This window comes from Halichoeres trimaculatus, unplaced genomic scaffold (assembly GCF_033239565.1).
Source record: "Halichoeres trimaculatus isolate MK-OKI-2021-1 unplaced genomic scaffold, fHalTri1.1 fHalTri1_scaffold_10, whole genome shotgun sequence".
NCBI lineage: Eukaryota > Metazoa > Chordata > Actinopteri > Labriformes > Labridae > Halichoeres > Halichoeres trimaculatus.
Genome location: NW_027437187.1, coordinates 17480308 through 17495417, shown reverse-complemented (window position 1 = coordinate 17495417; position 15110 = coordinate 17480308). Strand labels below are relative to the sequence as shown.

At 41.1% G+C, this 15110-nt stretch overlaps 1 protein-coding gene across 1 annotated transcript in view; it reads right to left on the bottom strand.

The window, feature by feature from the left end:
* furinb (furin (paired basic amino acid cleaving enzyme) b) overlaps positions 1-15110 on the bottom strand; it is an 88394-nt gene that overhangs the window by 41556 nt on the left and 31728 nt on the right. The window contains exon 3 of the mRNA XM_074678136.1: positions 6343-6441. Coding sequence (XP_074534237.1) covers positions 6343-6441 — 99 coding nt within the window. The remainder of the gene's footprint in view (positions 1-6342; positions 6442-15110) is intronic.

Here is a 15110-nt window from a genome sequence, read left to right as displayed (position 1 = left end):
AGGGTGGACTTATTATTCCTATATGTATCATATAACTATTTAATAATTATTGTATGTGCTGTATCTAAATTAACCATCTCCAATCAACTTAGCATCTGTAAGAATGTAAAAATACAGAAAAACTATTTAATATGTAATTTTAGAATAATTCAGGCAGTTCTCGCTTATAGTGCTCCCGACTTCTGTAGAAAAAAGTATGTCCGAACTTTTGACATTCAGATTTTTAAGTCTTTCCTTTTCACTTTTTATGATTTTGCTTGATACAGTTAGAGTGAATATCCTTGCTTAAATTTGTTTTAACATGCTTTTACTGAGTTTGATCAAAAAAAAAAAAAACATGTCCAGCACAGGGATGGAGGGTGGTGTAGCTCCTGACCTTGTTAAAAACTTTCTCTCGCAGAGCAAAACCATTAGCCTGACTTAAATGACCCTGGTCTCATTAACATTTATCTCATTTCGTTACATTTATAACTGCTGACTTCATTGCTCTGCTGCCTGCTGTGTGGCTCGTTATTTGAGCAAATTACAACTGAAAGCATGGACCAGGTCATGACCCGGGTATGGTCATTTATTTAAGGATTTACATTCTGAAATATCAAATTAATGAAAATGTTTCACCATAGACACATTTGACTTTTGCTAACTTATACTATTACCTTACAAATAGCCTCTGAGAACCTTTTATTTGTGACAAATTGTGGGATGCTTTATGTGTGCGGGACAAATGGACAGGATCATATGAGAGATCGCTCTGTCTCTGTGGCTCGGCACTGTGAAACAAGGTTTAGTCAATAACCCTATAAAGAACAAGTCAGTGATAAAGAACAAATAAGAACACAGAGGAGAAGCAGAAGCATTGCCCCAGGGTTTGGGATAAGGACAAAGAGCAGCCTAACATGACCACAAATTTGCAATCATGAGACGAAAAGGGGTTCTGCACTTGGCCTGGGTCGGTAATACACTTGAGTAATAAACGATTTGTTCCATCTCTTGTGCAGTGTCCTGAGGGCCTTCCTGTCTGATGACTAAGAAGAAGCCGTGCTGGTATTGTTTGTGACGCAGAGAGGGGGACTGGTGGAGGGGAAAGCTTGTGCTTTGATCTCCTAATCTGTGCTTCCACAGAGTATGGGAAAAAATAATGGTACACAGACGAGTCTGTTGTGGAATTTTTGTGTTTTAATCAATGAATACATGGAAAAGACCAAAGAAAATAAACAAAAAATGTATTGTTGTTTACTGTGGATCAAATCTTTAGCTCATTACTCCGTTTCTCCACTGTTTTCTTAATTAAAAACCCGTACATGAGCAGCACACTGTGATGAGCTCAAGCTCTTTGGTTTATTTCTCGAAAATCTCGAATAGACTCTTCTGTTATCTCAAACTAGTGGTTCCAACACCGAACCTGAGACCCAAAAGAGAATTTAAAAAATACTGAGGGTTCACCAGTAATAGCGTTTACTTTACTGATATTATTCTTTTTGTTGTTTCATTTCATCATTATCTAACCTCTGACTCAATATTTTACTTTTAATAACAGTTTTTTCAGTTTTCACTCAAGAAAAGATGGTTACAAGCAAACTGTGAGTCGAACCTCTGCCTTAAATTGTAAAAGTGCACCAAGCTCTCTGCCGAAAATAGTGCCAAACAACTACAGTGTTTTCTACCCCAAACACTCCTAAGAACCAAAAGGCTGGGGACTGATTTACAAGCTGGGGAAGTAAGAAAGAACTGAGAGATAAAGTAAAGCATTGTTGGGTTTTGTCTTTTCACAATATTTGTTGACAAAAGCAAAAACTAAAGAAAATCACAGGCTTTATCTTTGAGCAGAAAAGCCTCAGCACAGTAAGGACTGAATGCACTCTCACAGCCAGAGACTAACCCCGGTGAAAAATGCAAGAAGGATGTAGAGATAGAGAGACAGGGGAAGATGTCGGGTCTGGTCCCTCTGAAACCCAGCATGCAGTAAAGCTGCCTTACAGTGCGGTTTTTGCAAAACCAACAGCAGCCACCCCAAAACAAATCGATTCTTTCCCTCATAGAGAAGGTGGTGTGGGGTGTGGGGAGAAGATGACAAACAGCTCTCACAAACATAATGGTAAAAGCTTATGTGGCTGCCAATGTCGTGGTGCCACTGTGCGATTATTCAAAGGGGCTGGTGATAAGCAGCATGTTAGCAGCACACAGCAGAGGCAAAGACACAATGGAGGTAATGTGTGAGACAGCAGTGGGATTACAGAGAAGAAACACTTTAACAAGCTCGAGTACAGCGTCAGCTAATCCAAATCCAACCGTTATGTTTTCACTGCCATTTTAATATCTGTTTCCTTTCAAGCAGGTGAAGCGGAACCTTTCCTTTACCCTTCTCTGGGGATCAGATGAGTTCACGCACACACACCAACATACACAAATGCCCTTTAATAAACACATGTAAACAGAAACCCACTCACTTATGCTGCGGTGCGTTTTGGCAGTGGCCGTGCTTTGCCTGAGGTTTGGACTGTATCTGGTGGCGTGGGTGGGAAGGTAACCTAGGGACAAACTGTTGCTCTGTAGCCAGAAACCTGCTGCCCTGAATAGCTGCTGGATGGCGCGCTGTGTTAGCTTCAACTTCTCACTGAGATGATCCTGTAAGATTAAATCGCTTCAGTTGAAAACGTCTTTATCTTCCTGGCTCTACTATGAAAGCTTTAGCTTTAAATTCAAGATGCTTTCGCTCTCCTTCACATTGCCAAACAGCACATACAGTATTAGGAAATATGCAGTCTAGCACACAGTAAATCTCTCCTTTCCATTTTCGAGATTAAATCTGCTCCTTGCCAGCCACTTATCATGAAGACATCAACTTTCTATTGACTTCTTCTTATTAGTTTTGTTGTTGTGCAAATAGTTTATTTTACATCCTTTCTCCCAACAGAGTATACAACTCTAAAATCCACTACTGCACATCATTAAATCCACCTTGGTAAGAACGACAAATTCCCTGCCTCTGTCAACGCTCACACTAAATCCTATTACTTGTAGATTTTGGAGCTCTCGAAACAAATTTTATTTCTAATTGAGTGCCATACTTTTTCCACAGCTCCCACACAGACACCTGAACCTGCACAATCTCACAACCTTGTTAACGTCCATTTATCCTGACCCCTGACACCACTAGCTTCAGTGAGTGTCATCATGTCTCACTAATGATGACTTGGGCCTTCAGCAGCTGTCAGACCACATCAGTACTCTCTCAGCCAGTCTGACACAGGCTGAAGAAGAGCTAAAGAGTAATCCTTGCGTTCTACCTTGCAGGTGTGTCTTAACAAGACGGCCCTGGTCTCTTCTCACCTCGTAACCGCCCTCTTTTTAGCACCACTCAGGTACCTCTTAAGATGCTTTTAAATAGCTGCAATTACCACTGCTGCCTCCAGTGTTCCCTATGTAAACATGTCAGTGGAGTGCTGCTGAGTCAGAGGGCAGCAGTACAGAAAGAGAGGGGGCGCAGAGTGCTATTTACAGCACCTGCTGCCTGGATTTTTCAGCTGTTTACTCTGAGGTATGTTTACTTTTGACATCAGAGAGAAATATCTCAGAATAGAAGATTTTAAGAGACTAAAATACTGCAAACATGTTACTGTGGCAACAAACTAACATTTTGAAACGCAGATTTAAGGGTCCAGTTCATCCAAATCACATGTTTTCAAAGTAACATGTTTTTCTTTCACTACTCGGGCAGTAAAGTTGTCAAGAACATGAATTATTTTCAAAATGATGTACCTGGACATGATTCAATCTGTTACTTTCACATCAAAAAGCAGCAAAACTTATGAAAAAAGCAGATCCACAACCTGAAAGTGCCAAAAATAAAAAAAAACGGACAGAGTGAGCAGTGATGGTTGAACAGAGAGAAAAGGAGAAAGAAAGAGAGAGGGGGCCCCTGTGAAGACAACAAAGTGCTGGAACTGAAAAAGTAGTTTTCTGATTGCTTCACAGCAGTGGCTTCACTTTAAGGAACTTTAAAACACTTCCACACTTCCACACAATCATGCGGGAAGACGCCCATTTTGCTTGTTGGCTCCTGAAGTCTCTCTTCCACACAACTGTTCCCATTCACACGTAGACAAATACTCTGGTTTGCCAAGTGCTTTTAGCTTCTCACAAGAAGCACAACTTACAGTATGTTCGTGTGTTGGTAATGGATAGAGAGCACATGACCTGATCCCTGTATGTTTTATATGAGCCTCTCACATGTGAACTGTGGATGGGGAGCCTCACACTCACGCAGTCACACAATGAAATACAGGCAGCGAGAGCACGTGCTCTGCATATTCTACCACAAAGTCCACAAATCAGTAACAGCAAACCAACCATTTGGAGGTGCCTTTGAATTCACTTTGTGTTTCTATGGTATAAATTCAACCAATAAAACTAAAGTTAAAACTTTGATACAGTGACTTTCAATCTTGGTCTCAGTATTTTTGTGACTGCAACAGAGGAGAAGTGCATTTTGCCACTCAAAACAACAAACAAAGGAATATAACTGAAAAAAACAACTATACCTACTTTGGTAAAAGAGAACTGCGTGGAGTTTTATTTACTTTAGTTCAGTCAGAAAACTCAAGTTTGAATTGTTAACTGTACCAGCAAATACACATGTTTGGCGCCCAGGCTCATGGCTCCTTGCAGGGAGTGTTCACATAGAGACATTGAGGAGTGATGGGCAAAACATACTGAACAAAGTCTTCCCCTGGAGCCTGCAGGTGGTTGCTGAGGCATTGAAAAGTAGAGGGCAAGATGAGAGATTCCCAGTTTAAACACACCAATGATTGGAAGATGGTTTTGACGAGTAGGATGTGATATGTGCATAGCAGCACAGCTCGAGTTGTCTGCCTGAAGTACCTCGCAGGCTTCGCTCCATTTTTAACAAAATGTCCTGTTATGACAGTTTATGTGTAAATCACAACAGTAAAGTTAAAGTACATTGCTTGCAAAAGGTTAATCCTTGAAGATACAAATGAAGAATATGTTTCTTAGTTGTGTCCCCCTCCCAAAAGTCCATTAAAAGACTCGCAAGCATAAGAAAATACCTATTAGAAAGGGTATTTGCATTGCATCGGTGCATTCTCTAACAAAGGATGTCAGCTCTGATAATTCAATAGCACATTACAGTAGATGTGTTGTTTGCATCCACAGCGAGATAGCAGCTTGTTGATCTGATGATCAATTTTCATGTCTGAGGAAATGCTTTTTAAAAGATATTTCCTAAAGGATTAGATAGCGTAAGCTGGCTGGAGATAATACGCTTTGATCTGACCGGCTACTGGCCTTGATATATATTTGATTTTAATTAAAATTCAACAGCAACGTGTTTATTACAAATTTAATCAGAGTGTAGTATGTTGCACCAAATTAACAAACACATTTATTCCCATCCGATGCGTTTTGTGAAGAACGCTGGGAACCCTTTAAATACAGAAGCAGGTTTTTGTTATTCATGAAGGCTGATTTACAGCGGGACTGACTAAGTGCTTTCTGCCCTCCTCCACTCTCTCTTCTGGCTTCCACTTTCTTTTTCAAAGTCACCCTCTATGTGAAAAGAGAAAAAAAACAACACTTGCTTTCTGCTTTAGATAAGATAGTTTGTTTTCAACTTTGAACAGTGTTTTTCTCTTTTTCTGTAGGAAACAAAATCAATACTGGATTGTTTGTTTTTTAACCTATAACAGAGAGACAGTGGATACAGACGGGTCTTTCTTCTGTGCAACAACAGTGAAGATATAGTATAGATTCATGCGACGTACTCTAGACTGCAAATGTCTGAGTGAGAAAAAATCCTTCAGCTGTGCTGGCATCTCCATGCAGACTCAATTACATCTGGTGCACAGAAACATTTAGCATAGTTATAGCGTGCCAGGTATAAATTGGTGGCTGGACTGTGTGCAAATTGAGCAGCAGATGTCCAAATGAAGATGACATTTGGATGGAAAACGTTCTTCAATTTGTTTTTGGATGTCACTCTGTTGAATATTTCATCATATAATGCAAATAATGATTTCTGAAAAGTGGAGAAAAAGCAAAGCCCAGCAGAAAAAACACCCCTCTCCAAGCAGCTGTGTTATTTGGCTGAGTTTATTTTGCATATTTATAGCTATGTGGCATCACCAGTCGGGTCAGGAGGACGGATAGGAGGATTGGTGTGGACTGCAAAGAATGCAGGGTCTGACAAGCTGTCATTGATGCTGGCACCCTTATCCCTTGTGGTATACACTCTATCTTTGTGTAATCCAATCTGTCTTTTGGCCTTTTGTTACCAACAGGGAGTGTTGCAATGAGCTGTGTGAGAAGTGACACCAGTCTTACCTGTGGTTCTTTTTGCAGTCTGATGTGCATCCCCCTGTGGCCAGACAAAGCCCTCTTCTCGACTGCATGATGCCTGAAGTGATAATAATCTCCAAAAACCTGCAACAAACAAAAAGAGAAAGGTACTGAGTTCACCTGGAGCGCTGTTCACCTGGGCTTTCATAAGCACACAGACATATGCACAGATATTGTTTATTTATTCAGGAAAGTGCTGAAAAACACACCCATTCAGACTTTGGAGCCTGCCTCTTTCAGTCCGTATACAAACTATAAGATTATATCTCTAGCAGGCACATAAGAATCTTCTCTTTTATCTGAGAAAAAAGGCGCTATTATCTTATCAGAACTTGTAACATATTGCATAAATCGTTGCCCCTGAAGAGCTGTAAAAACCACAAGAGAGTTGTAGTCATTTAATGTTAACCAAATGGGTCTTATATCATTGTTTAAATGAGGTGTTAAATTTTCATGAGCCAGCAGGGTGCAGATATCCACATAAGGGTTTGATCAGAGTAAAGATTCATGTTCCACATTTTCACAAAGAATGATGAAAGGAGCAGACGATCCCACAGAGCTTCAAAACCGAGAGGAAGAGAAGCTAACCTGGATGGATACGGACACTTCAGCCCCCTGCAGACAGCAGAGAAAGTCAGACCCACACAAACAGACACACAGAGGTGCACACGCAGAGGGATATCCATCAAACAAGTGCGGATGGACAGTATCTTTCAAAAATGATTAGATGCATCCAGTGGAGGTAGTGTGACTTTAGAGCAGGACTGAAATGCTCCATGTGCCACTGTCATTTCCCCCCTCTCACATACTGTGGCATAAAAGAGCTTTTAAGGACAAGCATTTGGGTGACAGCTGTCACCAAACTGGCCTTAAACCTCAGGGAGAGCTTCCTTTTCAGTCATCCCTGTGCGTAAGTGATGCACAGAGCAGCCAGTGCCTTCTCTCATCATGGTCAAGGACAGCTGACCAGGGAGCAAGATTGAGCTTAAATAATACAGACATCTGGAGAAAAGTGTATGAGGAAAGACAAAAAATAAGCAGAGGAAAAAGTGGCTCAGCCGCTCTTTACATGGGTATATTCACAAGAGAGAAGCTTCCATTTGAAGAGGAAGTATTGCAATCTGTACAGTAGTGCCATTGGGGACTGGCTCACCTTCACGAGCCCAGTGGAGCGGAGGAAGAGAGGTGGAGGAGAGGAGGAGAAGAGGGCGGCAAGGAGGGAAGGGAGACACAGAGTTTGACAGGCGGACCAGGCACAATGGATGTGTGTGAGGACGCAGAAGAGCAGACGCAGCAGGATGGAAGGCTCTCCTGGGGCCGCAGGCTGATTCTGCCGGCTGGCTGTCTGCGAGCCATCCAGACTGGAGGCTGGTTCTCAGAGGCCTTTCCTGGCAGGAGTGATATAAAGCTGCCAACCTGGCGCCGGCCAATTTCACTTCATTTGTCAAATATTTGAAATTAGGACTTGATTGTCAAATCATTTTTCTGCGATAATCTTCGCATAAAAGGAGTGACCGTCAGTCTTAAGTTACTCTGTGCTCCACAAAATTATCTTTTGCCTCCCTGAGTTTGTATTGCACATAATTATGTGTGGAAAAGGATGAAGACGGCTGCTTTTGTGTGGGGACAGCTTGCAAAATGACAATCCTTGAATGATTAAAAATGTGGCTTAGTGAAAAAAAAGCCCCATAAAATAGGATTTTGCAGTCCATCAGAAAATGCAAAGTAGGTAGTATGATGGAGCTGAAATATTAAAGTACAGACTGAGCAGAGTGGTGAATTCGTATTACTGTAACGGGATAGTCTCCATAGAGACAAAGATGACACTGACTTTGTGACATCTTCAATGATTTAGTCAATCAGATCTGACCCAACAAAGACCCTGTCTCCAAAATAACGTCAACGCCAAGCGGGAGGAAATGGCCTGTAAACGATGCAAGATTGAGGTGTGATGAAGGATGTGACCCGAGAAATTAATGAGACCCAGTTTCTCAGAGCTTGCAGCGGGGCAGACAGCTAATTTGTGCAGTACTGAGGTGGCTTTTCTGTCGTAAAAACCTATTTCCTAGAGTGCTGATGTCCTCATTTAGACCAAGAGTCTGGGGGTCTTGGGAAATTGAGATGGAGATAGAAATGTTGCTGTAGCAGCCCATGAGCACGGCTGAGTCATGCCTCTCTTAAGTCAAAAACAGGATGAATCACATGGTGTGTGTGTGTGTGCCAGTGGTAATAATTGAGAGCACTGAGGGTCATTAGTCACTCTGCCACTTTGCTCCGAGTGTGCATAAAAGGCATACTGCCCTTTAAACTCTTCACTGGGCAGCGCCAGGGGCTGCTTTTTCATGTTCCTCTTACTTTTAATGTTTGCAACTTTATGTAAATTTCACAAAGATTTTACGAGAGAGTCTACATGTCTGGAATCCAAATGAAATAGGAGAGCACTTTATTTGTTTGAGGTCAATCAAACTTTTATTGCATGGAACATGCTAAAATCTCACTTTGATTTACAAAAAATATACATCATGTAGTATATCCTAAAGTGAGCCAATGTTCGATCTCTTGGTGAATTGGGAGGAGTTGTGTCAAATTGGTATTTCTGTGAGAGATGCCCAGAAGGTTTACCACAGGCTGAATCCAGATCTGCAGTTGAAAAACCTATTGTGTCGGTCTGGATAAACTTTAAGGCTTTTATAACTCAATTTGAGAGTAATTTCACATCAGCTAAATGTCTGTGCCAAAAAATGATGTTCTGAGAAAAATGAATATAACTATGAATGTAAATATAAACATGAACACAAATCCAAGTTGCTATCTGCAGCTGACAGCAGATTTTGGACAATTCTCACAGTATCGTGGTGGAATACACAGAGCAGCATAGTCATATTTTAAGTAACATCTCCGTCTTTCTCTTCAGGCTCTGAAAAAATACACACAGGATCCCTTTTTACTTCATGCAAAAGAAAATTCATAGCAGTTTGTGCGCCCAGAGAGCATAAACAGAATAAAGTGAAAGGACAGACTATGACTAGAAAACATGTCCTTGTAAAGTCTGGTGAGGATAGCCTTTGATTTTTCCTAGATACAGTATGTAAGCACAGCACAATCTTCCTTTTTTCCTTCCTTTTTTCAAAAAAAAAAGAAAAAAAAAAAGACTTGAACTTGTAGTTGCATCTTCGAAAATAAAATACATCATGACAGCATGCGGTATGAAGTATCTGTGGCATATTTCTTACTGACTCGAAAAACATCTGACAGCCCAGGGATGTGCTGAACATAATGAGTCAAACTCTTTTCTTTCAGTCAACTTTTCTCATTTTTCACATTTGCCTTCAGAACTCAATCAACTTCAGAAAGACAAAGCAGAATATTTAACTTTGATTGGTTTAATTTAAACGGTTGGATAATTGAAGCATCAAAAACTCATTAACTTATCAAAAATGTCTACATAGAGGTATTCTAAGATCTTTAACTAAAGAGGCAAACACTGCTGCTTTGCTTTTGTTCTTCTTGGTGATCATCATTTGAACATATAAATACACTTTGCTTTCAAATTCATTTAGAAATTCCTCTCTAAAATGCAGACATGTAATAGATTTGCACAAAAGCCCTGATGCAACTGAAGGTCTGTGGACTCTTGAATGAACCTCTTAATTAAAAACACAATAAAGCTAGTTAGCTGCTTTGAAAAGTGCTCCTCTATGTCTGCTTCAAATTCAAATCCTCTGCTAAAAAATGGACTCTGAGACACTTAGTAAAACATTTATGAACTGAGGTTTGTCTACATTAAGCTCATCTGATGTGAGTGTCAAGTATTCAAGTTAGTAATTTGAACAAGTTTGAACTTAAAAGACTCAACTTGAAACGAGGATGAATGTGAGTCTAAAAGCTCTCTAGTAACTGACATCAATACAACTTATTAAAAGCTTTCCGTCAAATTAAGACGTTCATGACACATCAAACAGATGCTCCCAAAATATTGCCCCGTTTTCCCCGCCCACTCACCACATCACTCTTTAACTTTGGAGTTTTTATTTTCCTAAAAATCCTTCACATATTAGCTCTACCAACCAGCACTGAGCATTTCCACACTGAAGATGTAAAGATACTATTTACCACAGCATGTTTCAAATTAGAGGTCATACTCTGTATTTTATACACTTACAAGCTATCTGCTGGCGCTATCGGACAGACTGGTTGTTAGACTTCAAGGTGACTGAAAGTAATGTCACGCTCTTCCTCCTACATCCCATATTTTGCTGCGTCCTGCCCTGGTCTCCTCGCTGGTGGCTGTCTTGGTCTCTTTCCACCTCCTGCCACAGTTGTTAAGTCAATATTGGCCATGGGGGATTGGCTTCAGATCAGTGGTGCCTGAGAGAGAAATGTAGCAAGCTCTCACTGGGCTGTAACCTAAAGTTATTACACATGGCGGTGTACGTGCTTACAAGTATTGAAGCATCTACCAAATGTGAGAGACTGGTTACAAAATAAGGAAAAAGTTCCTTTCCACTCTCATCAGTCAGGTGAGGGTGCACTTTTTGCACAGCACTTTTTGAGAGTGTTGCTTGACATCTGTTTCATACCAGACTTGCTGTGCTTTTGTCAGTGTTAGGCAACTCTAAATGCACAAACTGAAATCTAATTAACTCATCAACACTCTGAAAATCTGCAGAGACACTTAACGAATTACAATCTTCAGCAGAGTGTGTTGTTTCGAGGCAGTAAAGAATGTAAGTATGAGGGCACATTCCAGCAACATAATGTAATGATACAGCGAGATGGTTTGTGTGTTTGCATAAGTTCACCCTGGGAAATGAATGTTGATACTACGCACAGAGCACTGGGAGCTTTAAGGTCCACAGTGCTGATATTGACTGTGACAGTGTTCCACATTAAGCATATTCCCAAAGTGCAAACAGGCAAATCCACCTTATTGGAATTGGCATCTATCAGACCATCTCTCAGGGAAAAACTCCAGCGTCAATGGTGGGTTAGAGACAGAGCAGTAACATTAATTCACTTCAAACCCAGAGACCTTTAACTCACAGGCTGTGATGGCTGTGATGGCCGCTCCACTAGCCTTGTAGCATGCACACAAATGAGCGCGATACATAAAGAAATGCACACAATGCTCTGCAGCTCATCAATACAGTAGGAAGACCCTCAGTTGCAGCTGCAGAGATAGAAATGTCAGCGTCAAAGCCACGCTCATTGATTGCCACACAGCCGACCAACCTTTTCTCCTCTGTTTTTCTTTTATGTGATGCTTTTCCTTTTAATCCTGTCTCCTTTCCACCTTGAAAACAGAGCAAAAACCTACACAACGTTTTGCTTTAACAGGTTATAGACACAGTAAATGTGTTCAGCTTTAGTATGGTGCTGTGTTTGCTGTCAGGCTTATAAAACAGTCATGTTATTATTGTCCGCTGAGCCACTGGGCTGCCATCTTTTCCACTAATTACGGCTGAAACTCTAGAGTTCAGCGTAGTGGTACCAGCTCATTATTTTACTCTGAAATAGAGGCTAATTGAGTGTTTTCAAATGAAGGGTAATTATTTGTTTGCATCTTCGCTCTGATTCTGCATGTTCCCCGCCTCGGACGAAAACACCAGCTCAAGGGACTTGTTTTCCTGGAGAAAGAAAGAAAAAGTGTTTTGGCTAATTATGTGGCTGAATAGCAAGGACTTTACAAAATGCCCATGAAGACAGTCGCAGCAATGGAACCAGACAGAGGCGCCATGAAAGGTGTGAAAAACGATTTGGTCTACTGAATACATTGTCTTTAATAGAAATAAGGAAGGGTTATTCAAGCAGTTGTGGGAATAGCATTAAGACCTTGAAGGTGAGGAGATTCTAAATCACTGCGTGTCCAGCACAACCTCGTCCTATTCTGGGAAGGGCTCAGAGGAATATGGAAGAAAGGAGGTAAATGAAAAAGAGGCAGGAAAAAGGAATATATCACAGGGGAATAGATGAGTGGAGACAGTGGAAGAGTAAGTGAGAAATAGCTACAAAAGTAATGCGTCATGGAAGGCTCTATGAGAGCAGAATCCCTACAGATTCTTGACCTTTTCCTAATACCATAAAACTACAATTTCACACTTCTATTGCTATTAACGACTGCTGCCTTGTCATGCTAATGAAAGACACCCCTAGCTCTGCGATTTTATCCCTGATTAAAACACAGCGAACATACGGGCCTTGATGAAATGCTTTAAGACTGAAATATGAGCAGAAAACTGAAATGCCTAAAATATGAATCTCACGCATTTGCAGCAGACATTACAAAAGATGCAGAAAGAGTAGCATTGCTGATCTTGCTTATCTGTGTGGTGTGATTTTTCAGGGAGGAGATAAGGGACAAAGCAAGGAGTGAGGTGGAGGGGGGACTTATCAAAATCACACACATACACACACATACACATGCACATGCGCATCCACACACACAGACACACAAAGCAAAGGTGCATCATCACTCAGCCAAGCCTTGCTCAAAGTGGCACTCATACATCCAGCCAGCCCCTCAAACTCACAGACATGCAGGTGTTCAAAGTAATTCACGGACACACATACACACACACGTGCACGCACACAAAGACACAGAGAGACCCACACACACAAAAATCCAAGCTGTAGCCTTGAGAAAGGGAGACGGAGGCAGATAAAAAGACCTTGCATGTAAGTGTGAGAGAGAGGAGTGTGTGTGCGCAAGAAGGAGACATATTAAATATTTCAGATCCCCTCTTGCCATTTTAATTTGAGATTTATCCCACTGGGCTTATTCTTGAATCAAATCCCAGACTTGGTCTGAGAAATTAGCTAACCAAATTAGTAAACAGCCAACTTTAGCCACGCTTCACCGGAGCGTCTAATATTCATGCAGTCAGGGGGGATCCATTTCTTTTCACCGTGCTGGGACCTGGTTTCTTCTTCTATTAGTAATATCAGTAATCATGCCGTCAAATGACTTTAATATTACAGAACGATGGTGTGTGGAGCCTGGGAAAATAGGCAGCTCTCCATAAAATACTGCAGATACCCCTCACTGAGTGAGAAACAGAGACAGCATAAAGCAGGAGGGAATAAAGAGCGTGTGGCAGAAAGACTTAGGTGTATTTAAACGTGTTGGTAAACAGGATCTTTGTAAAACTGGGGCCATAAGGGGTCTCTTTCTCGCAGTGTGAAAAAAGCAGGTGCAGTCTGGGTGATATATGAAAACAACACTGGTGTAAAGCAAAGGACTGAGATCAAACTGGGTTAATTTTCAAGCTGACTGCAGAGGGGAAGAGTATGTAGACATTTTGAACAGATGAAGAGGATCAGTGCTCTCCGGATCTAACTGAGCTCTGGAAACAAATGTGCTACCACCACTGCGAATGCACCCAACAAAGAGCTTAGGCAATGAAGCATCACATTATGCAAATATGGAAAAAGCCAAAGAATAAATAAATAAATAAATAAATAAAAAAGAAAAAGCTTGAGAATGATTCTTTTTTTAAGAAAGGAAAATGTTGTAGCAGCAGGAAATCTTGTGAAATATTGAGGATGTTTCAGCCTTTGGTATTCAAATGTGTTGTGCCAAGCAAGTACAACTTGGCTGCAGTTGGCCTTTTAGATTATACCTGAAGGCAGAACATCCACTTTTTTTGTCATGTCATAAAAATTTCAAACAATTGTGATCTGAAGTGAAGAGCACACACATGCTGCACTTCACTCTGTTGTACAAAAAAAGGAGCATGTTTTCAATCCGCCTCCACCATCCGTTTATTATGTGCTCTGATGGTTTTGTTTTAACCTGTTGTCTGTAGACTCATGAAATGGCACACTTTTTCAAAGAATGAAAAGCCTGGACTTGTCTGTACTGTGAGTACAGTCCATAAAAATCAATGAGGGGCACTCAGATGGTTGTGCTATCGATTTTTCAAAGACACAGATCAGTCAATCTATCAATGGTTGTAAGAGGGGAGGCAGAGGGGCAATCTAAGTGCCCTGTGCACTGATGGACTAGAAGAAAAGAAATGTGCAAAACATCCTCCGCCTTGTGTCTGCCCTTCAATTCAAGGAGCTAGCACAGGAAAATAGAAGCTGTCAGCACCTTTAGACAAAAAGCGAGAAGATGCACCTCACACTCCCACTTTCACATGACAGAAGCATGAAGAAGAAACAACTGCTTGTACATACACACCTCCTATCTCTGTTTTTCACTCTGGGTGTGAATAGGTCAATGAAAAAAAAAAAAGAAGGCAGCCTTAAGCTGTCCCCTCTAGCACACCTCTCAATGCTGGCCTGTTTAAGAGCACTGCGATTCTGTGAGGCTGCTGGATTATTCATTTGCAGGGTGTAACTCAACCCCATTGCTCTTTTTTCCACATCACCTATGCTGAATTCCCAAGTGGCGCGAGAGCCTCCATCAGGCCTTGTCACCCTAGTTTTTCAGAAGCTCAAGTAAATAGGTTCCACTTCAACTTTCCATTCAGCACTCGTCAGTTTAATTCCTTTACTCTGTGTGTCTTTCAGTCAATCCCCTGTGACTTGTCCCCTGGATCCATCTATTAATACCGACATATTCAGAGCTTACATCTTATCCCTCTGCTCATGTTGGGTCCCTTATTAAAATCTTACTTGTCTTCCCCTCTATTTTATGTAAATTGGGTGGAAAAAATGACAGATTCAGGCTACACTTGAACACAACATAAATAATCAGATTCATCTTCAATAGACTGCGCTGTTTGTACCTCAGGACTTTGTGGTTTCTT